The sequence below is a fragment of the Lichenostomus cassidix genome, chromosome 8 (assembly GCF_008360975.1).
Source record: "Lichenostomus cassidix isolate B80296 chromosome 8, HeHo_3.0, whole genome shotgun sequence".
In the NCBI taxonomy this organism is placed as follows: Eukaryota; Metazoa; Chordata; class Aves; order Passeriformes; family Meliphagidae; genus Lichenostomus; species Lichenostomus cassidix.
This window is the reverse complement of record NC_139489.1, coordinates 16,126,527-16,151,835: the sequence shown is the minus strand read 5'-3', so window position 1 is coordinate 16,151,835 and position 25,309 is coordinate 16,126,527. Positions and strand designations below refer to the sequence as shown.

Sequence of the window (25,309 nt, the reverse complement as noted above, 5' to 3'; positions counted from 1 at the left end):
GAAGAAATTGGTAACTTTCCTTCACTTTATGGCACTAATGTAGAATCATAGAACGGCTGGGGTTAGAAGGGACCTTAAAGATCATCTTGTTCCAGCCCTCCTGCCATGGGTGGGGACAACTCTAACTAGACCAGGTTGCCCAAACCTGGCCTTGAACAGGGGCATCCACAGCTTCTCTGGGCAACCTGTTTAGGTGTCTCAGCAATCTCACAGAAAAGAATTTGCTCATCTGTGTTAATATGGGCCCAGGCAAATGCTCCTGCCTTATTTTGGAAGAACTATTCCTTTTTTGGTTTGTGTGACTTTTTTGTTGGTTTTTTGTTTAGTTTTGTGGGGTTTTTTTAAGCCTGTAACGATCCTGCAGCTGTTTTTAATACCCTGCCCAGTAAGTGACAGGAGCCTGTTCGCAATCAACGACACGCGTTATTTATTAACTGACTTGGCCGTAATTGTCCCCAGACAGCGCCCGAGCGCTTTTTGGCAGACACGAGGGGAACTCGGGGGTGCCTGTGGGCTCTCCGGGCTCCGCGCGCCCCTGGAGCGGGGCAGGGACTGGGACAGCCCCAGAGGCGCGGGGCGGGCGGGGCTCGCCTCGCCCCTCAGCCCCGCCTCGCTCCCGCACAGCTGCTGCGTTCGCCCCTTCAAGCAGCGGCGTGAGCGGCGCTGAGGCGGCAGCCCCCGCCCTGCCCGCTGACAGCCGCCGTCTCTCGGCGGCCGCCGGTGCCCGAGGCGGTTCTTCCCCGGCGAGCCGAGCGGAGCCGGCGGCGCGGCTGCAGCGGCAGGCGGGGGAGCGCTCCTCACCGCTCCGCCTCCGACCGCCGCCCGCTGCGGGGATGTGTGATTGCCATGGCGAGGCGGCTCTTCCCGGGGGCCTGGCTGAGGAAGCCCCACTCCGCGCAGGTAGGCCGGCGAAGGGCCGGTGCCGGCGCCCGTCCCTCCCCGCGAAGTTCCCTCCGGAGCGGGCGCCCCCCGCAGGCTCTCGCCGCTTCCCCCGGCCCGGCCCGGCGCGGCCGCCGCTCCTCTCCCGCCGGCGCCCGGCGGCGGCCGGGGCTCGGCTGCGCCGCGCTGCCGCTCGGCCGGCGGGAGGCGGCGGCGGCGGGCACGGCCGGCGGGTGTCGGGGCACGGGAGCAGGTGGCGGCGACCTCGGGGCCGCGGTGCCTCTCGCCGCCCGCCCGCCGTTCGGATCGGGCCTCTCCCGCCGCCTCCGGCTGCAGCGCGCTCGCGGAGCGCCCGCCCCGAGCGGCCGGCGCAGGACCTGTTACGCGGCAGCCGCGGGCGGCTCGCCGGGCTCGCGGCACTGCCAGCGGGGCAGCGACACCTGCGGCACTGCCGCGGCCCGGGAGCTCCCGTGCTGTGCTCCACGTCCCTCTTTACACCGACGCCGGTGCTGCAGGCATCCATCCTGTCAGCGCACGGACCAGAGCTTGCATGAGCAACTCATGTCCTTTTTTTCGTGTCTTCTAAAAAAATCAGTGTCGGGCAGTTTTCTTCTGCTGCTCCATGCGTTTGCTTGTATGTTCGTAGACACACTTTTGTATTTCAATATGCAGGTACATGTTTGCATTACTTCAGTTAGCCGAGCAAGGATGTTTTGGTTGGAAGTGTGGTGGCTATTGTGTAGTAGGAAGTTCTGCTGTAAAACGTTAGTCAGTTATGACGTTGTGGTAGCTTGGTGGTTTATCCTCTGGGTTTCCTTTTTGTCCTGGATTGTAGTTTAACTAGATTGTGACTAAGGTGAGCATTTGTTGAGTTGGAGGAGATAAATAATGTTTACTTTTCTTATGTATGCTACTTATGTGTTTGTCTACATATTTGTTGATATGCTTCGTGATCACTGGATTAAAAAAATTGAACTTCTTTTTTAAAGTCTTGAATGTTGGATTTTCTCCTCATCTGGAACTTTTCCAATCTTGTTCTCTTTTTGGAAGTACCTGGAGTGGGGTGTAATGTTTAACGAGAAGCATACAGATACAATTTTACCCCCTGTAGTATTTGTTTCATAGTATGTATCCGCAAGTCTGGGTCAGTATCACTTGGGTTTTAAACCAAAAAAGATTACTCTAGATCTATTTACTGAAGTAGACACTTGTAAAATATTTGGATTCCCATGGGATAAAGGCTTCAGTACAAATAAAAATGAGTTCCTGATCTATACGCTACCTTTCAAATTAGGATTCTCCAAATTGTTTGCCTCCTTTGCCTTGATAGTCTCATTATATGGTGATATCTGATAACACTCTTCTCTACTCTTCTTCTCAAAACTTCAGGCCTTCCAGGCAAAATATGTTATTTTAAAATCTGCTAAGAAACATGAAACCCAGAAATTTATGTATTAGAATAGCCAAAGAAGTTAAATTCTTGTTTCTATTGCAGATTAGAAAAAAGTATTTCTGATTGTGCTTTCTTATACTGAGAGCTGCTTTTGCATATTCTACAGACTTGTTTTAGGAGGTCTAATAGTGACTTTGTGAATATAAACATATTTTTCTGTGTTAGTGAATGTATGTTGATATTTGATGCATCCACAGAATGGCAGCAACTATCAATATATTGGCTTTTCTTGTCACTGCATGTTACTGTTGGTACATGATAAATGTAGTCATGACTTAACTACACTGCTTGCTGAGTGCTTTGTTGAGATTTATTTCCAAAGAAGCCAATTCTCTCTAAGTAAATGGCAGGCTTAACTCACTGAGGGCCATGAGCAAGATGGAAAGACTTGTGTAATGTTTCTATGCAGCATTTCAGGTAGCACACCGGGGAAGATGTTTGTCTAGTGGAAGGTTATCACTGAGTGAATTTCAGCTTTTGCTGGCTGCTGTTCCAGACTTTTTGAAAACTATACTGTGAAATTAACTGCCAGAACATCAGGTTCTGTGAGACAGAACTTATTACCTGTTCTGGCTTTTCTGCCCTAATAGGAGCATGATGTTATGGGCTGGGTTGTACCAGATGTTCTACAGCAAATGCTCTCTTTTTTTATGCATGCTTTAGCTTTTGTGCAGAATGCAAGATCCATAGGTAATCAGTTGATGATCTTTGAGCCTAAAAAAGACATGCTGCTATCTGTCAGCTTATGTAAAAGGAGCAAGGCAAACTCTTAGATATCTTATAGCTCAGCCCAAAATGTAGTGGTTAAGGACTCTCTGAGTCAATGTTAACATTCTGTCACAGAATAGTAACTCTGAAGTACAAAATTTTGCCATTGCTTAGACTATGTAATAATAGTAAAAAAACAACAAAAATACCTTAAAACCTGACAATCTTTTGACCATTAAAGACCAAAAAAATAATTTAATTGTATTTATAGGATTTTACAGTTTGGTGCTTAACACAGGGGTTTTGTTTTACAAGGAGAGGTTAGTATCCCAAGTTTAAGACACATTGCCCTGAAATTCTTTCTGATAGCTGTAGTTACCAATTGCATTGTGAGGCTGAGGACTAACAAGCAAGATTGCTCATAATAATAATCATTGCTCGTAATAAACTTGCATGCATGGAAGTTTGGCCTTTGTAGATTCTGGACCAAGTTTACAGACTCTCTTGAGGTGCCTCATGGACTTCAGTAATGTATGAGAGACTGACTTTGAAGGGCCAAAGAGCAAGCAAGTTTAAAGCCCCACATAACAGAAATTTCCTACATAATCTCTTTGCTCTAAGGTTTTAATCCCTTTTGTTTTGCTTAACCTTTTAAGGAGAGATGTCCTATTTTCCATCTTGGTCACTACTTTATTTCAAAAGATACCTCAGCTCTGTTTACTCAACTTGGTTACTCAGGATACAAAATAATTCAAGACACTGACATAATCATAAGCAGACACTGTCTATTCTTACAGATGTGAATGTGTCCCGTTCATGGCATCCAAAACAGTGTGGGCTAATGCTCTCAGACATCATGTCAGCCTACCTGAAGTGCATCCTGTGATAGACAAATCAACCTGAACAGAGAACAAAACAGAATTTCTAACATGATTGGCCCACTTTTTTTTACCTGTCCTTTTCTATTGTAAGCATGTAAGACAAATGAAATGAGCAACTCTGATTTGGAGAAGATTACTACACTATGGCTATGTAGAATACTTTCTAGAATTAAGCTCTATGTACTATGAAACAAAGAAACACTTTCATACTCTTTAACCATGAAAGTGTTTTATTTAAAAAGTACACTCACCAAAAATCTGTCAAGTTATGTTGCATGTTGATTCACTACTCTCCATATGCTTTGGAGTGCATCCAGGCTTGAGTTTTGCCAGAAGTGGTTTTCCAGTTCTATTTCAGGGGATGAATGTCTAATTATTATTCAATGCACGTGACTTAGCAGAATATGCAAGTGATGGAAGAAGTTGAATCTGTAACATCTATCATTACAAGTGCTTTCCCTCATTCTTGCATTCCCTGGCTCATATTTAAGTCTTGATGGAAGAGTAGGGTTGAAAAAAGAAACTGTTTCCTTGTTTTGAACACTTTCTTTCCTTTTTTGATAATTTTGGAACTCTCAGTCGTTCTGTTGCCCTATATATGTTCTTATTACAGGTTTCTTGGCAGTTTGTCACAGTTTCAAATGGAGTCCATCTATATGAGTTGTTCCCTGAATGCTGTCTGGGATTTCTTGCTCAGAAATGTGTTCCAATGATCTGCACAGTGGATGTAAGCAAATCCTCTGTGTTCAGGGTGCATTAGCACACGTGTGACCAAACCAGGCTCAGTGATCTGTCTCGCTGCATTAGGACAGCATATGCATGTGTCAGGTGAAGTGAACTGTGTTGGCACTCACAGACCAGATCTGGGGAGAAAATGAGAATTTTGTAGCGGGAATGTATGGGAAGAAACCAAATAATGATCAGGCCTTTTGCTGAACATGCTGAGGAAGTCCTTATTAGAAAAGTAATTCTCTTTGAGCCAGAGCGTGGAACTCTGTGGTTGTCGGTAAGCAGAGGAATGCTGCTCTCCATGCTCTGAACTGGCAGGGTGGCTTTTGCAAGTCAAAAGCTGCATGACTCCATTGGCACAGTGCTGAGCTCAAAATAAATCTAGCTTCTCTGGAACTTCCTGCCAAATACATGATGTAGTCAGATGGCATTTTGGGAGGATTTTTGGTCTCAAGTACATTCTCTTTCTGCCTAAGGAGGAGGGCAATGTATGCAGTATCTGTGACTGTGAGTATGGTCAATATTCTGCAGTGGTCCTGAAGCCTGCAGGCCACTGCTGGTCTCTGAGGTTGTACTAAATGTATACAATTAATGCAAAATTTCATTAAATAGCTCTTTGGTTTGAAGTGTATTGTAAAGGTTCATGGAAGGATTCAGCAAGAAACACTGCAGAATGAAGAGGGTTTGTTGTCCCAGAAGCTTTGGTTCCCAAGCAGTTTTTACATAAGAAACGTTTCCCTAAAATTTCCGGTTTTATTTCTGTTGATCTTCCCCAGATTTTACCAGTAGCTTTCTGTGCTTCATGTTCTGCTACATAACAGGGTTATTAGAAATAGCTTTTAAAACCCCCAAAATGATAAAATCTGTCTCTAAAAGATATCACTGGAATAAAAAGTTAATTATAGCTCTCTCTTTTTTTAACCAGGTAGTTTTAAGATTGTCAAATGAGTGTATGTGAAGGCGTGAAGGCATAGGGATGCACAGCTGAGGCATGTGGCAGGATCACAGCTGTGTGGATTGGAATCACCTTTGGGTCTTTTGCAACTGACTTTTTCTGGATTTGTTTCCAAGAGAAAGGCTGTAATGCATGCTGGTTGTCATATTTTAATAAATACTAATAAATCATTGCAGTCTTTCTAGTTAAAAAAAGTACTTATTTATGTCTTCTGCAGTTCTATAGATGTATGTATGTGATGGCAAAACTGTTCATCATTGCTACCTTTCTTGGAACCTTTTCCAAACACATGGAATAATTTCTCTATGATGAACAGTCAAGTTAGAACTGTCAATCTGGAAAAGAGGAGACATCACAGAGAGGACTACAAAATTACGTCAGATGGGGAGAGAGTAGACAGAAATTGTTACCTCTTCCCTTCTGATACATGAACTGGGAGCGTCTCAAGCAAAGCTGATATGAATCAGACTTCAACAAAATAAAGTCCAGTTCCTGACCTTGGCAGTGGATAATAGACCTGTGAATTAATTGCTAAGTTTGTTGTGTATACTAAAAGCTGGTGTGGATTTCTAAGGGAATCTGGGTAAATTAATGGAAGATAAATGATCTGAGATTTACTAAATATAGAATATCACATCTGGCTTAGCAAGCTCTTCTAGAGGAAACTGGGAGCACATTTTGTATATGTTTGTTCTCAGTCTTTTATAGCATCTTTTTATAGCTATTGCTGAAGATCAGGATACTGATAGAAATGGATCTCATATTGACCCAATATAGCTCCTCTCATGCACTTTTCTTATATCCTGTTCTAAAGCTGATTCTGACCTTCTAATCCTGATGTGGGTATGAAAATCAACCTGTTAGCACACCAGACTCTGAGGAGGAGAGGAAAAAAAGAAGGAAAAGATCAAAACATTCCCCCTACTCTGCCAGACACTTAGCTCTCCCTCAGTTCTTAATTTATAAATAGTTTTTCCTTCTGCCCTTGTGAAAACTGTATATGTCAGGCCACAAAAACAACAGGAAAGTCATCCAGAAGGTGAGGCTAATAGAGAAGAATTTTATTTGCATAATTAAATTGTGTCATTTCAAGGTAGGAGTGGGAGACTTCAGCACATGGAACCTGACCCTGATATCCACCCTGCTCATTGTATACCTATCTTGCATATTTACACATTAACACAGATTATTTTTTGACCGAATTGCTGGTCTGTTGGATTTGATTTACCATGAGTGGAACATAAGTAACTGGTCTTAGAGAAAAATGCATTTAATTAAACTCTGGCAGTTTATGATTTTGATCAAATTGGTTCCTGGAGTCTGGCTTGCCCTGTGAGGGTCTGACACCTTTTCTTCTATTTATTTATATCTCAATTTTCCTTCCACTTACATAAGTCAAACTGACCTCCCCTGTCAGTTTTGCTCACTGAAGGAAGCAAATCTTCCATGTAATGCAGTCTGCTTATTTTATCACTGCGGAAGTCAAATTCCTTAAAGATGAAACAGTAAATCATGTTTATTGCTGCTCAGTGAATTACAAACAATATTTTCTCTTTGTTTTGTTTAGGTACGTCTGTCATACGTGCGGATAAAGTATCTCTTCATCTCTTGGTTAGTAGTGTTTATTGGCAGCTGGATTATGTATGTTCAGTATTCCACCTACACAGAACTGTGCAGAGGACATGACTGTAGGAAAATAATAGTAAGTATATTTAGTATAGCTTTCTGAAGTGTTTGACTAATTCAGTCAGTGCCACATGTAACGTAACCAAATTCTCATATTCCATCATGCTGAAGTAAGATTACATCTTCAGTTACACATAAAACCAGTTGTGCCTCTTCACATTATTTTGGCATAGGGTTATTTAAATTTTTTCTTAGATTTTTCTTTCAAGACTTGGGTGTTGGAAGAGATACAGTTGTTGCCTCCTTTCTTAGGCACTTTGTTAAATATTTTTCTCCCTGTTTGTTTCAGTGTGATAAATACAAGACTGGAGTTATTGATGGGTCAGCATGTAGTAGTCTTTGTGCTAAAGAAACATTGTATTTTGGAAAATGTTTGTCAACAAAGCCCAATGACCAGGTAAGGCTTTACTCATCCAACCTAGTTTATTATTCCCCACTGCAATGTCTTTGTCTGGAATATTAAGTAGATCTTAGTGTCAGCAAGTTGAATCTGTTTAATATAGATTATTTCATACTTTATTAGTTGTGACATGCAGAGAATGCATGTGTGTGTGTGTATATATATATATATATATACTCATATATGCACCCACATATATATGTACACCTATGTAGAGAAGATTCAGTCTAATACATATTAATATATACAATATGCACCTATATGTAATAGTGAATATTATTCCTGTTTTTAGAGGGGTATATAATTATTGTATAATACATGTATTTTGGAAACATATATAGTGAATCCTTCCACAGTTTGACAGAATGTGCATACTTTTGTACAGTATACTGCTTCTTTGCTATCGTGCATGTCAAGTAGAAGCAGCAGCCTTGTAACAGCTATGCAAAGGTGGCAGTAGTGCCACTCTGTTGTTTGGGAAGCTGTCTCTGAAGTACCTGCAGCAATGTGTTTTATTTGAAATTGTCATTGTTCAAACTGCCATATTCATTGTCTGCACACGGGGTTCAGTTTTCTGATCTGTTGCTGTTTGACTCTTGAAGCAGAGGTTGGAGGACAGGTGGTCTTCAGATGGACTTCTAAAGTGTTTTATACCTTTCCCGCTCTTTTTCTGCACAGATGTATTTAGGAATCTGGGGAAATCTGCAAAGTGTTATAAAATGCCAGATGGGAGTAGCTTCTCAACTTGATTTTGGTACTGACCCAGAACCAAGGAAGGAAATAGTCCTATTTGATAAACCAACAAGAGGAACCACTGTTGAGAAATTCAAAGAAATGGTATATAGTCTTTTTAAAGTAAGTATATTCTTATTCATTCTACTTTGACATAAAGGCTTGTTTTCTTGAAGCTGGAGAGAATACCCTATTGTATGAGCCTTCTTCAAGGGTATGCTAGAAAAAGAATCAACACAAAAATAGTTTCTCCAGAGGTGCTTATCTTGAAGTAACTAATTATCAAGGTTTTTTTCCTTACCCTTTAAATGATGGAAGCTGGCATTCATCTTGTATGTCTATAGATTTTGCCAAAATTTGAATAGAAAATATGATGTAAAGCTGATGTCAGTTATCATGCATTACAGCAGATTTGTCTCTAACAGTGGTAAACAGCAGGTATGTTAGCGTAGTTTTTAGGAAAATTTGGAAAAAGTTGATCTGCCTTTGTGTGTGCATTCATGGTAGTTGAAAATGGAACAGCTCTGATTCCAGCAATAGCCTCTTTCTCTATAGTCCTACGACAGTGGTGGTTACATCAAATAACAAAATCAGGCATTTCAGTATAGTTATGGGATTTTTTCCCAGTTGTATCTTGGTACTTTTTATAGTTGGCCAAAATGTAGTTGATAATGTGATTTCTGTACCTTTGTAAGGTCTGATCAGCTGAAAACTAAACCTGCTCTAAACATTTGAATTCTGCATACTTTTTCTAAGAGAATGTTGAACAAGCTACTTGATAAAATTTTTCTAAAGACTGATCTGATGAAGAACAATGTTTGAATTTTAATGTTTGCACTTTGAAGTGCAAAGAAAGGTAGTACTTTCAGAGGATTGTATGCTTGGTGCCTATGAAAACAGAACAAAATGGAAACTCTGCAGAGATCTGATGGCAGGTTCTGTTACATCCATAACCAGTGAAACTAGAACATACCTTATTCATATTATTCATAGGAGAGTAACAGGAGGTAGAATGACAGATGGATTGGTGGTAGCTAATGAAGTCAGACTTAATCTTTTTTGTTTGTTGCTTTTAGGCAAAATTGGGTGAACAAGGAAATCTTTCAGAACTGGTTAATCTCATCCTGTCTTTCGCTGATGGAAACAAAGATGGCAGAGTCTCTTTGCCAGAGGCAAAATCTGCATGGGCACTCCTGCAGCTGGAAGAGTTTCTGTTAATGGTGATCTTGCAGGATAAAGAACATACTCCCAAGCTGATGGGTTTTTGTGGGGATCTCTATGTGACCGAAAGAGTTGAATATACCTCTCTCTATGGAATCAGCCTTCCATGGATTATAGAACTTCTCATTCCCTCTGGCTTCAGAAGAAGCATGGACCAATGGTTCACCCCATCATGGCCAAGAAAGGCAAAAATAGCTATAGGGCTTTTAGAATTTGTGGAAGATATTTTCCATGGACCTTATGGGAACTTTCTTATGTGTGATACAAGTGCCAAAAATTTGGGATATAATGATAAATATGATTTGAAAATGATGGACATGAGAAAAATTGTGCCAGAAATGAATTTGAAAGAAATAATTAAAGATCGTCAGTGTGACTCAGATTTGGACTGCATTTATGGTACAGACTGTAGAACACTGTGTGACCAAAGCAAAATGAGATGTACCACTGAAGTCATTCAGCCAAACTTGGCAAAAGCTTGTCAGCTCCTTAAAGACTATCTGCTTCGTGGTGCTCCTTCTGATATCCATGAAGAACTAGAGAAACAATTGTACTTGTGCATTGCCCTTAAAGTCACAGCAAATCAGATGGAAATGGAGCATTCTTTAATACTCAATAACTTAAAAACTTTACTGTGGAAGAAAATTTCTCATACAAATGATTCTTAGCTTCTCCACCAGCAGAAGAGAATATTGATGCCTGCCACTAGAGGTGGTCTAGGACATTTGATAAAAACAATCTGCACCTTTTTAAAAAGATATTTCTTTACTCAGATTTTATTAATGGTTCTTTTACTCTTGCCCTTCAGTCAGTACCTTATGACAGGGCTTCTCAAAGAATGAACGTACCACTGAATAATCAGGGAGAGGCCAGAAGTACTCCTGGTGTTCAGTGCTGTGTTATGGAAACAAGAACTCTGCATGCTTGACTGTTCTGTGCACTTTGTCAGATCTTGAACAGGATGAAAGTATTCACTGTGCCACCACATCAGCTGAGAGAACATCTTCCATTTCTGTGAAAAACATTGCTCACCTGTGAAATACCTGCAGAGGATTTTTTTCCTGAGTAGTTTTATGAAGAATCACCACTACTGCAAATAAGTTGTCCAAGTCCAAGCTGCTGTTATGAATAAACTGAACTGTGAGACTGAAGTTTACTAATACCTTGGCATGGCAGAATTTGCACATTAAATAATTTTTTAACTGTGGGAAATTAGAATTTTATTCTGGAATGGACAGGTTGTAATATGAGACAAATCAGATTCTGTTTACACATTGTTACCTCATGCTTACATCTTGAATGTTTAAGTAGTTCAACATTTTTTAATCAAGTCTTTGTATGGTGAGCCATGTGAGAGCCAAGAGTTTTAGAACGTTATTTCTTAAAATCATTTATATGGTCTAGCAGCAATCCCAGCATCCATTTGAAAAACTTCAGTGGAAACCTTTCACCCAAATAAAGCTGTAGCAAATACTGAAAAGCAAGGAGTTTGTGAACTAAGCTATAGTATGAAAACTGAAGTTAATTTTTAAAAATACTGAATAGCAGAAGTGTCCTACCAGCAAAAAAAAAAAGGAAGCTTGCATAGTGTAGGAATCTGCTGTATGACATGAGAAACAAGTTAACAGTTGTGGATGGTCTTGACTCTTTACATTTAGCTCCACACCTGTACTTCAAATTCTTAACTATTGCAGAAAGTACGTAAGCAAGAGCTAGACCTGAAATGTAAGACAGAACCTGGATTATTCAGAATTGTGCAATATTGCTAAATGGGAGCCTGAGATATTCTCCAGCTCATTCCTAGCTGTCACTAAGTGAGCTGCAGTGTTATTACTGTTCTTATTTTCTAGTAGCAGCTATGAGTTGTTAAGACTCAAGTAATGAGTACATAAACATCATCTGACTCTGGCACTCCACAAAGCATGACCACTCTACCACCTTTAACCTATACCCTTGTTATTTTTCAGATTTACATCTGTGTTCATAATTATGCAGAATTGGATGTCCATAAAAAACCCTAATACGTGCTCAATACTTACCTGTTGAATGTTTAAGTTATAAATGCTTTAAGTATAAAGTTGTTCAATCCTTGATGATTTTAATGGCAGTCATCTGTATACTTCTGAATCCTGGCCCCTTAATTCATTTTCACCAGAGGTAAGAACAAGCTTTATGTAAGTATTTGAAAGGTTAAAATGGCTTTAGGTATCCTGTCTTAAATGAATTCCTTGAACAATGAAACTGAAGTACAGGACCACTATAAAGTAATTTCTCCTTACCAGATATAATAATATGCAGCTTGGGTTAAGATTGTTTTGTGAACATCAGCTTTTTAGTTTAAGAAATACTATGCTCATGCTAATTATTGTCTTGAACTTGCTGATGTCCTCAACCGTGGACTAATAAGTATCTGTAACCAGCAATGCACTAAAAGTGTAAAGTGGTCATGTTCTTGGTGAAAAAATCTGACAGTGATTGCTACAATTTCGGCAGAGATTACTTAAAATACCTAACATCATTGGGTATTTTAACTGGAAAATATGTTTAATGCAGTTTGTTGTACAGAATCCTCATTTTTATTACTGTTGCATCAAGTTGAAGCTTTCATTGGAAAAAAAATACACTTTAGTTTACAATAAATCACAGGCCTCCTTTTCTCTTTCAATAGCGATATTTATGCCAACTACTAGAGCAAAACATTCTTCCATTGAGCCTACTTGACTCCTGTTTAAACTGTGCAAACAATTTCTGCCAGTCCAATGGGAAACAGGAAGTGCCTGTGAAACTGAGGTAGGAGACAAAGGATCAGAGAAGGCTGTTGAGGATTACTTCCAGATGGCTGAGCCTGCAAGCTGCAGAGGGAAACATAGATTGGGCTCTGGGTGGAAGCCACCCTTTAGGGTAGCAGAGGAGATGAAAACCGGTGACTGAGGAGATAGGTGGACATGGAGAGAGGAGGCAGAAGACTGAGGAAGTAGAGACTGGCGTGGGGTGGGAGTGTGAGGTGTAATAGCCTGGGGTTGCTCCTCAGAGGGACCATCTTGAGCTGTTACTGCACCAGGAAAAAACTGCCTTGCGGAGTAAGATGTTTTGGGCTCTACTAAGGGAAATCTAGGGTTGAACTGGAAGGGAACACAGTCTGGCTGCCTGTGAGTGTAGGGGGGGAATCAAGGGGCACAGTCTCTGGTGTGTAATTGCCAGTGAGTTTCATGAATGGTCAGACTGGGAAGTTTCCTTAACAAGGCCTCTGTACCTAACCCCATATACACAACTTCAAAGTGAATTATCAACCACTAAATAATGCAAAATATTCAGCTTGAGACAGTACCTGTTTGAGTAGAAGCCAGAACGTGGAGGTGGTAAGTGTAAGGTTACCTTTGAGCAGAGGCTTTAGAACCTTACTGTGACTATTCTGGTTTCTTTCCTAAGCTACATCCAGACTCCCCCCTAAAGTATGCTCAAAGAATTGTGAAGGACAGGTACAGCATTTTATAAAAGTTTAAAATCTTTCTCTTGTTAGAAGCAGCAAGCTCTTATACTTAGTCCTTGATACTAGCCATGCCAAAAATTTATTGAATTTATTCCCCTTCTTATAGGAGTAATTCCGATGCAGCAGCCTTGGTCTTTGAAGTCTGTCACCTCTCTTCTCTGTGAAAGCTCAATTCACACAGTACTTTGGAAGGGGAAAAAAACCAACGTTTCAGGTACAGAGTATCTAGATCAGAAAAAAAACTGTTTTCATAAATTATATGAATAAGCCAGTCTTACACAGTTGCTTCCTCAATAAGTTTATTGCCACTTTTTCCAAATCTTCACAAAAAACTGTGGAAGTTGTCTTAACTATCAGTTCTACGCTCCTGGGCCCTGAGGAAGCTGGCCTTCTTCTGAGCAACACGGTCTTTCTTCTGGGCGAGGGACATCTTGGGACAGTTCCACCTGCAATGCAAGGACAGTGCACAGTAGATCCAAGGCAGAAATAAGCAAAAAGGTAGGCAAGAAATGTGCAGTGCACCACAACTGTGATTAAGAGTGCAATGGAAGAATATATTCCCACTTCTCTAACATGCTTAACTTCCTTATGATGATCTAAGGCTGTAGTTAGGACACCACAAAAAGGCATGGTTGGACAGTTTTAATTTCTCAAGAGGTAAACTATGTACTCTCTTGTGACTAAAGTATAGACATTATCAAGCCTAATGCAATAACTGTGCTCTGATTTCTCCCACACCCCTGAAAAATCAAAATAGTTTAGTACTGACAAATTAGCCAATGTGCTCTCAGCTGAAGAGAAGCACCTTTCTCACTGAGAACACTGAAAGCTGAAGGTAACACACTGTTCCAGCTATTCAAGCCAAAAGCATTCTTCACTCTGATTTTTTAAATAGTTAATAAACTATATATTCAAATATTCAAGATATTCATATATTGAATTTCATATTCCTACTGCAACAGTTAAGTCCTAAGTTATACAGAATGGCTGCTTTCTTAATCTGATGTGGAACTATTGACACAACTGCAAAACTGCATTACTTGTTTTACTGTAACTAGAGTATCTCCAACAGAGAAATCACATGGATGTTAAAAAGAATGAGAATTTTACCTCTTTTTCTTGACTTCTCTCTTGGGTTTCTTTTCATGGACTGGATTATCCCGTATAGCAGCATGGGCTTTTTTATACATTTCTTCCATCTTGGGGAAAAAAAACCAATTAAATTCACCACAGTGGTCCAGTTGTAGGATTATCAGAAATCCAAGATCTCTGTGCCTGCATTGTCCCCAGGCATGCAATAATGCTGCTCTATCCCGAAGACAACTCTGGCTCCATAATGGCACAAATTTTAAGAATACCTTTGCTGGTGGTTAATTAAGACCACTCCATCTCAGCTGTGAAAAGCTTTCTAGATGTACAAAGAGAGTCTAAGACTCACTTCATTTGAATACAAGTTATAACTGCTGTTTGCTTAGAAAGCAGGTAAATTGGCATTTACATTACTTTTTAAAATGTTAGAAAAAACTAGCAATTAGTTAGATTTACAAAACACACCAAAACCCCATTGAAATAAAGGGATAGAGTGAAGTTAAGTTTGCCATAGCCTAAAAATGGGATATAAGGGAGCTATGTTTTAAAGCTCCAAGATCCCTTACTAGGAGAACCAAGCAAGAATATTAGAGGCAGCAGGACAAGCCATCTGGAAGGATTTTAATACTTGGAAAAATGAGAAGCAGCACCTCTGTGTTCTCACCTACCTTCTAGTATTTTGTACAACTCTAAAATGTGAAGCAGTACTAAAATAAAATGTATTCCAGTCTGCAGTTTCATGGAATGCTAGCTTGGGCTCTCTCTAGTCACCTGGAACACAGAACTACCCCTAGGGTCACACATACAGTAACACAGATTTGACACACAACCACCTGCTCACTCACAGCTACAACCAGTACAGCTGCAGGAATGACAGGCTGTGGTGCAGGATAAGGAATGAGTGGAGACCATGTATAGAAACTTATAATTTAGTTTCTGTATTTCAGAGAGGGGGAAGTGGTCCAGCACAGACTGAAGTGCTGTAAGCCTCAATTTATAGACAGAATGTTTAGTTTCACAGCAGGAAAAAAGGACCCACTTTCAGAAGTTCTACAATATACTAGAGCTCTTAATGAAGGAAAAAATATTTTCTTCATATGGGCAACACACAACACAAATAATGTAATTTTACATATCAAACTTACTTGCATTATTACACAAGTCCCTGTGCAAGATTTATCAGCATCTCTATAAATGCAAGAGCAACAGCTGGATAAATCTTACCCCATCAGGTGTTACATTGTTCTTTATGTACTGGGAGAACTGTTTCTTGTAAGCATCTTCATCCTCCTCCATCAGGTACCGCATATAATCAGCCACGTTCTGGCCCATGATGTGCTTGCGGTGAACCTCCGCATTGAACTCTTTGCTCTCTGAGTCGTAGCCAGGGAAACGTTTGGTGCTGTCAAACAGCAGGAACAGTCACATTAAAACTCTAATTCAGAGGCTAAGAACCACACTGAAATGACTGATACATCAGATTCTCTTACAGATAATTGAGGGATAGCACCCTCTAATTAAGAAATAAAACCCAGGAGTTTTAAATTCATCTCAGCTGCCATCAGTCCCGTCTTGAAACACTGCAGTACATCATATACACACCATGGACCAACTACAGCGTATTCAGTCATTGCAAAGTATCATCATGTAGCAGCCAAGTCAAAAAAACCTAGACAATTAGTCAAGGATATGACAGCATGGGAGAGGGAAGGAAAACACAGAAAAGACCTCAAGATTTTCTTTCCTCCACTGCTGCTAGCAGAAAGCAGCACTCAGCTGTACTACCAGTGCTAGATAACAGTCAAAACATCCACGTGGAATTCTAAATCAAGATGGACTGCTCAGACTTACTGTTGTACTGGCAACTGTAGCAAGTATCAGTCAGTTTGTATCTGGTACATAGTTCTGCACAGTGAAACTAATACCTATACACAATTTGGTAAAGATTTAAACCAAGCAAATACCCTTTGAAGATCAGCAACAAGATAGCTCTTTAGTTGCTACAAGTTTCATAACATCTCCTGACAGTTGCAAGATTCCCAGCAACACTATCAAAATTGCATTTGAGGATTAAAAAAACACCAAAAAAAAAAAGCAACCCAGAACCCAGATTACGTAACTATCACCATTATCCAAACAAAATTATTTCAACATGAAGTGATTAGTGTAAGTAGACTGCCACATGGAGAAGCATCTCAGAATAACCCTAAAGAAATTCTTCGTAACACACATTACCTGTGAGGGATAGACAGCCCACCGTCCACTGCACCCTTCAGAGCACCAAAGACTTTGTTTCCAGTGGTAGTTCTGGCAAGACCTGCATCCAGGTAGCATGTAAAAGCACCAGGCTTGCCATCCACGCTTTCCACATTGTATTCATCACCAGTGACTTCAACTTGGCCTTCATAGATCTTATCGAGGCCAAATTTATTCAAAAGCTGTGGAGAAAGAAAATGCACTTCTGAAACTGCTTCCATTTATTGATAAAAATGTAGAATCACCACTACTTTAAATGTGAATTTGCAGAAGAATCAAGTTTTTAACAAATTTCTTTACAAAAATTATGCACTCTATACCAGTAACAAAGCTTTAACAACCACCACTGTGTGCCTGTTAAGTCTCAACCTTCTGTTCCAATGGGTACACAACTGAACTTAAGACTTACTCGTGGGCCCCTGTGGAAAATGGATGGCTGCTGTTTAAACGTTTTTAAACTCTACAAGATACATTTCTTACATTTTTATCCTGACTCCCTCCCTCCACCAAACTTAAAGGTTGAGACACAAAAGTGGGCTGCTGGAGGTGAAACTGGGTACTGTCATACTTCTCACTGTGATTTGACAGTCACAAGACACATCGAATATATTATGGTAAAGAGCAAAAGTTACAGTTTTGCAAAACCTAAAGACTCAGGTGGGCTGACACTCCACTGAAGGAAGTGGGTTTTCCCCTCCACAAGGGCACCAGGAGAGCAGCTCCCAGGGGCCATGGCTGTACGTACCCTGCGTGCCAGGAGGAGGCCAGTGCAATAGGCGGCAGCGTAGTTGGTCAGGCCAACCTTGACGCCGTACTTGGGCAGCTCGTGGGCATAGGCAGCACAGACAATCACGTCACCTTCGATTCTGGCGTAGGCAATCTGACAACAAAGCAAACATTAATGTTTCCACCATTCAGGCCTCCAGTGATGGTTTCTTTGACATCTACTCAAGCCAACAGGAATACTGTATCCAAGTGTGCAAAAACCTGCCAACCTCTGCACGAAAGCTCAAGGAGTGGTGCTGTTTTGGTTTGTTGGGGTTTTTTTTGTTTGCCTCCCCCCCCCGTGGTTTCTTTTTGCAAAAGGAATAATCAGCTCCTCAAGTAAAGACACAAAGAATTCAAATCTGTATCAGGCCAGCTAAAATGTATGTCAGCAGCAACTCGTAATTACCTTTCCACATAGGTCAAGAGGCCAGAAACTACCTACAAAACCAACCTTTTAAAGAATCATTATGGATGGGATGAATTCTGTCCCACTTTCTGACACACCTCAAAAAATGCAAGAAGCATGTGATAGCCTTGTGGCAACATCATTAGTAACCTTATGGAATGATTTTATCAATGGTCTATCATCTCAGGGGTCTCCCATGAGACAGCAATACTATCAGATATGTTTCTGCTGTTCCCTTCATGGACAGAACCGTCTCCTTTTGACTCTCACACCTCCTCTCTACATTCAAAAGTTGTCCCCTTTTTGCAGGATTCCTACATACTGGAAAGGCACTATCAGTCAGATGTAAGCACCTGCTACCACTGATTTTTGCTTTGAGTTTCAAAGATAAAATAACTTAATCAATGACTGTTCTCAACAGGTAGCTGCTCTATGAAGAAACAACAGTTCAGCTTTTCTAGCTACTTCTTTTTCAAGCTTAACAACATATATTAATTATACAACAAGCATACAAATTAGTTAAAACATTCTGAAAGTGAAACAAGAAAAGTGAGCCACAGTGAGGAACTGCATATGATGCCACACGCAGCCACACACTTAATGACCATGAAAAAGTGCCTACTGTTCTTATTTACCAGTCCCTTTAAATCTCACAGGAAACCCATCATAAGGCCTCAGTGCCTCATGATCCACACAACATCATGGAAATAGAACTCTCAAAAGAGAAGGCACCTTTAGAGATAGCACGGGTCAATGCAGGTTGACAGGTCACACTTGCAACTTGGTTGGCTTCAGCCAAGCAAAAAAAGGCCTCTTTTTGAAGCCCTTTAAATATAGCAGAAAAACCTCAGAGACATATTCCCTCTCCCAAAAATCTTCTACTTATCCCAGCATCATTAAGGCAGTACAATCCTACATTGCAAATAACCTCACAGAAAAAATGTTAACACTTGTAGAAGTTCTTTTGTACAATGCACATGGTTTATTTCTGAAGTTGTGATAATCACTGAAGATTGTTCTCCTCTAAGGAGCTATTTTACAATAAAAAAACTGTGCAGATCCGGCCTAAAAAAACCCAGCTGCTCCACGCCTCCCTCTCTGTGCTGACTTCACAGGGAAGGCTGGCAGGTCAGCAGCAAACACCGCAGGCCTTACCTGGCAAATGATGTCTCTGTTGGTAACACGCACAATCATCCTGTATTTAGGAGTGTTGTACTTGTTTTTATCTTGAATTACCAAACGTTTGCGAGCATAGTAATCAGTTTTTCCCTCTGAAAAACAGCAGTTGCAGTGTGCAAAATGCATGAAAAAAGCAGGAATATTCACCAGGGACATTTAATTGTGTGCTACAGGGAATTTAATAATACCTCTCCTTCTCCTGAATTTCACTTGGTATCTCTTGAAGTACGCCTTATTCTTGACAACTTTCACAAACCCCTTGGATAAGAAATATAAACTAGATGTTATTATATAACCCTGTAAGCAAAGACCATTGTAACTAAACACGCGATAAATAAACCCATAGTGCAATCGGGAACTGAACAGATTTTCTTGTACGTTTAGATTAAAAAAACACCACTAAAATGAAATTGGAAAAAACACCTGGCACATCAAACCCCATAAATTCTACCCCTCCCACAGGAACTAATGTTACAAGAGAAAACTAAAGGGTATCTGTTAACTGAAGGCCTGTCTGCACGGAGCGGAGCAGAGACCGTGCTTATTTCCTGTCACTCCCGCACAGGCAGTGACTTCCCTGGCGCGTTGTGCCACGGAGCCGCTTGCCCCGCAGCCGCCCGCCCTCGGCCAGCCTGACACCCGCACCCCGGGGCCCGGCGCGCCTGCTGCGCTGCACCGGGGGCTGGATCAGACCCGGCCCAGCCGCCGCCGGCGGGACCCGGCAGGACGCGGCCGAGGGCGGCAGCGCAGCGGGTAACGGGGCCGTGCCAGGCCCGGCCGGAGCCCCTTGAGCCGCCCGCAGCGCAGCCCCGGCGGAACGGCAGCCATTGCCACGCCGGCGCCGGGCGGCCGCCCCGAGCCCGCGGCAATCGGGCTCCATCCGTGCGGGCGGCGCGGCGCAGCGGGCGCGGGACGGCGGACGCGATGCCCCCGAGCCCCCCGGTGCCGGTACCGACCATCGTGCCAGGCACTGTCCGGTCCCCGCAGGCCGGAGCCCGATCCGCACAACGACTGCGCTCTGCAGCAAGGGGGAAAAGGCCGCGCGCCCCGCGCAACCGCAGCTCCTGCCCTGCCCGGCGGGGCGGGGCCGCGCGAGCACCGTGCTGCCCCCTGCCGGCTCGGCGGACCGACTGCGGGCGGTGCGAGCAGCGCCGCTGGGCGCCCGGCGGGAGCGCGCGCTGCTGTGAGCCCCCGAGCGCGGGCCCGAGCCCCCCGTGCCGCTGCACACCGGCACCGCCTCCCGCCCGGGCCCGGACCTCAGGAACCACACCGAGGGGCTGCAGCGAGGCCGGAGAAGGGCGACAGAGCTGGCGACGGGTCTGGAGAGTAAGTCCCGTGAGGAGCGGCTGAGGGGCTGGGGGTGTTCAGCCTGGAGAGAAGGAGGCTCAGCTGAGGGAGACCTCGTCACTCCCTACAGCTGCTGAGGGGAGGGTGGAGCAAGGCGGGGTCGGCCTCTTCTCCCAGGCAACAAGAGGACACAGGCTAAAGCTGCACTAGGGGAGGTTTAGGATGGGCATTAGGAGGAATTTCTTCACAGAAAGAGAGATTGGGCATTGGAATGGGCTGCCCAGGGAAGCGGTGGAGTCACTGTCCCTGGAGGTGTTCAAGGCTGCACATGGCATTCAGTGGTTTAGTTGGCATGGTGGCTTTGACTAGATGATCTCAGAGGTCTTTTCCAACCTAACTGCTTCTGTGATATCAGAGAAATGCAATTCTAAGGAAAAATAATATTGCTGTCATTTAATGTCTACACATAATGCATGATTGCTTCCAAGTGTCCTTATGTTAAGTGCCTAGGCAGTTACTAGCCAGGGTTATGTCACAGAGAAGGGATTCTTATACAGAAGAGAATCCATTAATTTGATCCTTAAAAAAATCACCGATTATGTATATATTATAGGATTTTAATTCCCTTTATTTTCTAGGGAAAATTCTCACAACTGATCAAACAGCAAGTAATTAAAAATATCAAACCAACCAAACTCTCAAGTGAATACTGTTTTCACAATAAATTTTAGATGCTTGGGATTATTGATATTTGATGAATTAAAGCAAGACTAGGGTCTTGCATATATATATACATGCACTGGATCAAACAGGTCAAGTGGTATCAGATTTCTTGACATTGCCAGACAATAGTGAATCTTTGCTCCTGATGCATTTGTCTGGTTATCCTCATTCATTTCACAAAAAAAAATCCCAACAATCCAACTCACTAGTTACATAAACCAATATTTAAAATATATATTCATTTGATATAAATGAGCAAGGGAATGAAAGAAAAAATAAATGTTTACTACATCAGGCAAGTACCAGCTTGGTTCCTATTTGGTAGGGACCTGCTAGCTGTAGAAATAATTTAACTATCAGAAAGGATATTGTAGCAAGATGGGGATTGGCCTCTCCTCCCTGGCAACTAGTGACAGGAGAACCTAGGCTCGAGCTGTCCCAGAGGATGTTCAGGTTGAATATCAGAAAGAGTTTTTTAAACTGAAAAGGTGGTTAAGCTTTGGAAGTGGCTGCCCAGAGAAGTGGTGGAGTCACCATCCCTGGAGGAGTTCAAGAAATGACTGGATGTCACACTTAGTGCCTTGGCCTAATTGACACGGTGGTGATCAAAGGTTGGACTCAATGATCTTGAGATCTTTTCCAACCTAAACAAAAAATGATTCTGTGATCGAAGAATGAATTTTAGAAAGTTCAGAAGTCTATGTGCTTTTTGATTTTTATATAAAGTATCTCTTGGGGAGCACATTGTCTTAGCTACCCTGTAGCATATAAATCCACAGTCTTCAAAACATCTGCTGCTACTGCTGGGCAATTACTTCCATGACAAATGCCTCATGGTCAATAGTATCATAGGCAAGACTTAGTCTTTTCCTTAAACAAGGAACAACAAAATAAATTTCTTGTTCTTCTCTGTAATAAGATGTTTTACCCTCAAATAGCTCACCACCACAAAAATCAACCTGTTAAGCCACCACACCCACATGCTTTCTTGCTTATTGCCATCCTTAAAACGGAGGCTCCAACTGAGCTTATTAGCCTCACCCCAGAATCTCTTACAAATTCGGGGTGAATGGCTCCTCTGACCTTTTTTCCTCTGGCTTTTGGTGACAATGTTTGTTGAAAGGGTGACTGCTATTCATACACGCTTGGGCCACGTTGAGGTAAGAATATTTTCAATGTGTTAATGAAGTACCTTTTATTCACGACGCATTGGCAGGAAAAAAGAATATGTTTTGGTTTTTTTTCTCTAATGCTATTTCTCAATTTCTCTCATATGTGGTATTTTTACTTGGGTGTGTTCTGGAGAGTAAGGTATAAAGCAGGGATTTTAGAGCAGTGTCTTGTATTTCTAAGTCTCTTGGACCGGCAAAACTGGTACTTTAGCAGCAACTCCTGCAAGCAGGAACCCTCTCCCTGTTTGTCTGCAGAGGACTCAAGGCAGTAAAGCTGTTGTTTGTGACTGGACTGACCCAGTGGTCACTTGTAGGAATTGTTTTGGGCTTTTTTTGCTGTTACTTGCAGGAGTGGCAGCCTTCTTTCAGTGAAAAAGTGTTAGGCTGAAGGCCTGGCTATAACCTATCCCTGCTATTGCTGCTTACTTTCTTTTTAAAGAGTGTATTCTTCACACACTTGGCTATAAAGCAGTGTTGTAGAGTACTGTATGTGTTCTGGTAGTGTTCGAATTACTCTTATAAATATTTTTAAAATAAAAATTATTTATTAAAGGTTTTGTTAGAATTCTTCCAAATGGAAATTTCTGTATGGTTTTGTCGATGAGTGTCTATTCACTGTAGAAGGACAATGGCAAAGGGGCTCATTCTGAGATGGGGAGCTGCTCCAGGCAGACAGCCTCTCAGCTGTTTGTGTAACCTAATCGGCATGTGGCTGAAACGTGTCTGACAAATGCGGGAGGGACGGGCCCGGCTAGCCCGAGGCGGTGGTGCTTCCCGAGAACGCTACTGGCCGCAGCTTCCAGCGCAGAGACGGCATTATGGAAATGTCTGTCAGACGCCCCGATTACACCAAACCCCAGCTCTTCGCGGAGCAAGGGTTTCGCCTCCTCGCCTCGTGTGGTGGCGGTGCCGTGCCTTCGTGTCTCCGCCGCTGCCGTGAGGAGCGAGCGCGGACGAAGGGGATGCCGCGACCCGGGGCCGGACGGGGGCTCGGCTCACGGCCGGGGACAGTGCGGAGGCGGCAGCGGTGACACCGCGGGCGAGCGGCGCGAGGGGAGCACGCGAGCGACCTGCGCGCTGAGGGGACGGCTCGCCGCCCGGCCTGCCAGGACACGGCACCGGGACCCCCGAGAACCAGGGAGGGGAGTCGTGGAGGCGCCCGGGAGCGGCGCCGGTGCGTTCCCGACGGCGGCCCCGGGGCTCCGGCCCCCGCAGGCAGCGCGGCGGGGCAGAGCCGCCGCCCGCTCCTCCCGGGGGGCCCGCGGGGCCGGGGCTGCCCCTGGCGGCGGCTGCGCGCCCACTGCGCCTGCGCGCGGCGCGGGCAGGGACGTGGCCCGGCAGCCGGGGCCGGCGGAGCGGCGCGCGGGGTTCGGCGGGGCGCGGACGCCGATGCCCGCACGCGCCGCCGCTTCCCGCCGCGGGCAGCGCTCCCAAGGTGAGGCGCGCCGGGCGCGCGGCCCTCCGCGGGGCTGAGGGGGCGGCCGGGCCCGGGCTGGGCGCGGCGGTCGCGGCCGCGCTGTCCCGTCCTCTCGGGCGGTGGTGGGGCCGGGCCGGGCCGAGCGGCGTCGGGGCAGCGCCGGCAGCCCCCGCCCGGGCCCTCCTGGCGCGGTGGGCGGTGGAGCGGGCTGCGCGGCGGCGCTGCCGGGCGGGCGAGGGGAGGCCGCGCTGCGCGGCCCTGCCCGGCTCGGGGGCTGCGGAGCCGGCGTGTCCCGGCCCCTCCGTGCTTCGGCGGCGGCGGGACACGAGTGGGCAGCGGCAGCTGTAGAAGTGCCCTGAGGCACCGGCCACGGGAGGGGCCGCGGCCCGGGGAGCCTCCGGCCGCTCTGTCTGCAGGGGGCGAGTTCTGCCTTGGCTTATCGGCGTAACGCCGAGCCATGAACCCGCGGGTGTCATTCTTGAGTGAGATAATTTTCAAATGCGAGAACTCGTTTCTTAACACCTCCTGCTGCATCAGCCTGAATGTGATTATATAATGAGGGTAAAAAGTCGATATTAATGTTCTGGCTACTTGTCATATATTCCAGTTGTAGTTATTCAGTTATGGCCGTGTTTTTGTGGTTCCATGTATGATCTGCTGATCATCAACATTGATAATCTGAGCAATTTCATAGAGAAAGAGAAGTTGGCTTATACCATTTTCAATTCCAAGCGTGAGCTGCCATTAACACTGCCTGTATCAAAACACAGCATTCCACATCAGCTTAGGATAACTCTTTCTTTCCAAAAGATTGCATACAAAAGATGTAGAAAGGAGATGCTGATACAGAGAAAAACAAATAATACTCAATATGTTTTACTTATCTCAAAAAGCATTTATCAAAAAATTCAATTTTTTTCCGTATTTTTTAAATTCACTTTGCTTCACATGCCTAAAGGAGATGGTAGCTGGATCTTGTTTGGTTTATTGGTAGATAGCATTAAAATGTTTTGTATAAATGTGCCTGTTTATTTCTCTTCCCTTTCCCCAGTGTGAGTTGTCAGCTTTGATCACAATTGTACAGCTATTTATGCTTATAAAGATTTAAGGCTTATTTTGAAATACATAGATATGAGTTCTTTTTCAAGAAAGGATTAGGAGAGGAAGTAGAGACAGCCAGTGAAAGAAAGGCATGATCAGGAGGAAAGCACTCAGTGTTATGAGTCAGCATTGCCTGAATTTTATCAAGTGGCATGAGAGCAGCTGTAGTGGTTGTCACTGAGTGTCCATCCAGCCCCACAGTACTTCGAAGAGGAACAGATGTTTGGAGAAGAAAGCTTCAACAGAACAGCCCTACTTCCCTTCCATATCTCTTGCCATACTCCTGCAGGTTGAGGCTTAAAGACTTTTTGAGCTACAGCTGGTGGCTTGGATGTTTTGATTTGGTAATGTTGGTTTGTTTGGTTGGGTTTTTCCCATTGCTCTTCATATCTTTGTCTTCTATGGACTTGTTTAATTGCTGTTGAACAAGTAAGCAGGAGGTGGTTGGAGTAGGAAGGAGCTGGAGTTGGAAGGAAGAGATAGAAGAAAAGCCCTTCCAGAGTTAAGGCAGAAGAAGGGATGGAGAAAGTGACATACCTAAACAGTTACTGTCAGTTTATTCTCTGGGCAAGACTGATAGTAAACAGAGAAGTTTTAAAAATGGGAAGACAAGTCCTAACAAGTGAGTGTTAGAAAACAAAAATGCCTATCTTGCTATTTCAAGGGTCTAATATCACAATTCAGTAGGGACAAAACAGCTGAGTTGGGGATATGCGAACTTAAGATTATGTTTACTCTTTCTTACTCTTAAGTTTCCTTAACTTGTAGAAAAAAGAA

The 25,309-nt window shown here is 43.5% G+C and overlaps 3 protein-coding genes and 1 non-coding gene across 7 annotated transcripts in view; 2 read left to right on the top strand and 2 right to left on the bottom strand.

Annotated features, from left to right (window-relative positions):
* The first annotated feature begins 474 nt into the window (after positions 1–474).
* Positions 475–12,284, top strand: DIPK1A (divergent protein kinase domain 1A). Its single transcript, XM_085068078.1, has 5 exons — positions 475–900; positions 7,173–7,307; positions 7,581–7,688; positions 8,370–8,546; positions 9,500–12,284. Exons 1-5 carry the CDS (start codon positions 847–849, stop codon positions 10,310–10,312), a joined length of 1,287 nt encoding a protein of 428 aa, XP_084924204.1. The 5' UTR covers positions 475–846; the 3' UTR covers positions 10,313–12,284.
* A 1,132-nt stretch (positions 12,285–13,416) lies between these two features.
* On the bottom strand, positions 13,417–20,196 carry RPL5 (ribosomal protein L5). Its single transcript, XM_085068079.1, has 8 exons — positions 19,789–20,196; positions 19,021–19,090; positions 18,809–18,924; positions 17,225–17,359; positions 16,459–16,661; positions 15,448–15,625; positions 14,245–14,333; positions 13,417–13,580 (listed from the first exon to the last, which is right to left on the bottom strand). The coding sequence occupies exons 1-8, from the start codon at positions 19,789–19,791 to the stop codon at positions 13,481–13,483; spliced, it is 894 nt and encodes a 297-aa protein (XP_084924205.1). The 5' UTR covers positions 19,792–20,196; the 3' UTR covers positions 13,417–13,480.
* Positions 15,778–15,875, bottom strand: LOC146433928 (small nucleolar RNA SNORD21). Its single transcript, XR_014853894.1, has one exon. It is a non-coding gene; the product is annotated as a small nucleolar RNA SNORD21 (small nucleolar RNA).
* EVI5 (ecotropic viral integration site 5) overlaps positions 20,047–25,309 on the top strand; it is a 79,489-nt gene continuing 74,226 nt past the window's right edge. Inside the window, exon 1 of one of the 4 annotated variants that reach the window (XM_085068077.1) lies at positions 20,047–20,158. The gene's annotated coding sequence lies outside the window, so the exon portion shown is untranslated. Of the gene's footprint in view, positions 20,159–23,313; positions 23,450–25,309 lie in introns of those variants that run through there. The other 3 variants (XM_085068076.1, XM_085068070.1, XM_085068069.1) reach the window with 3 other exon arrangements.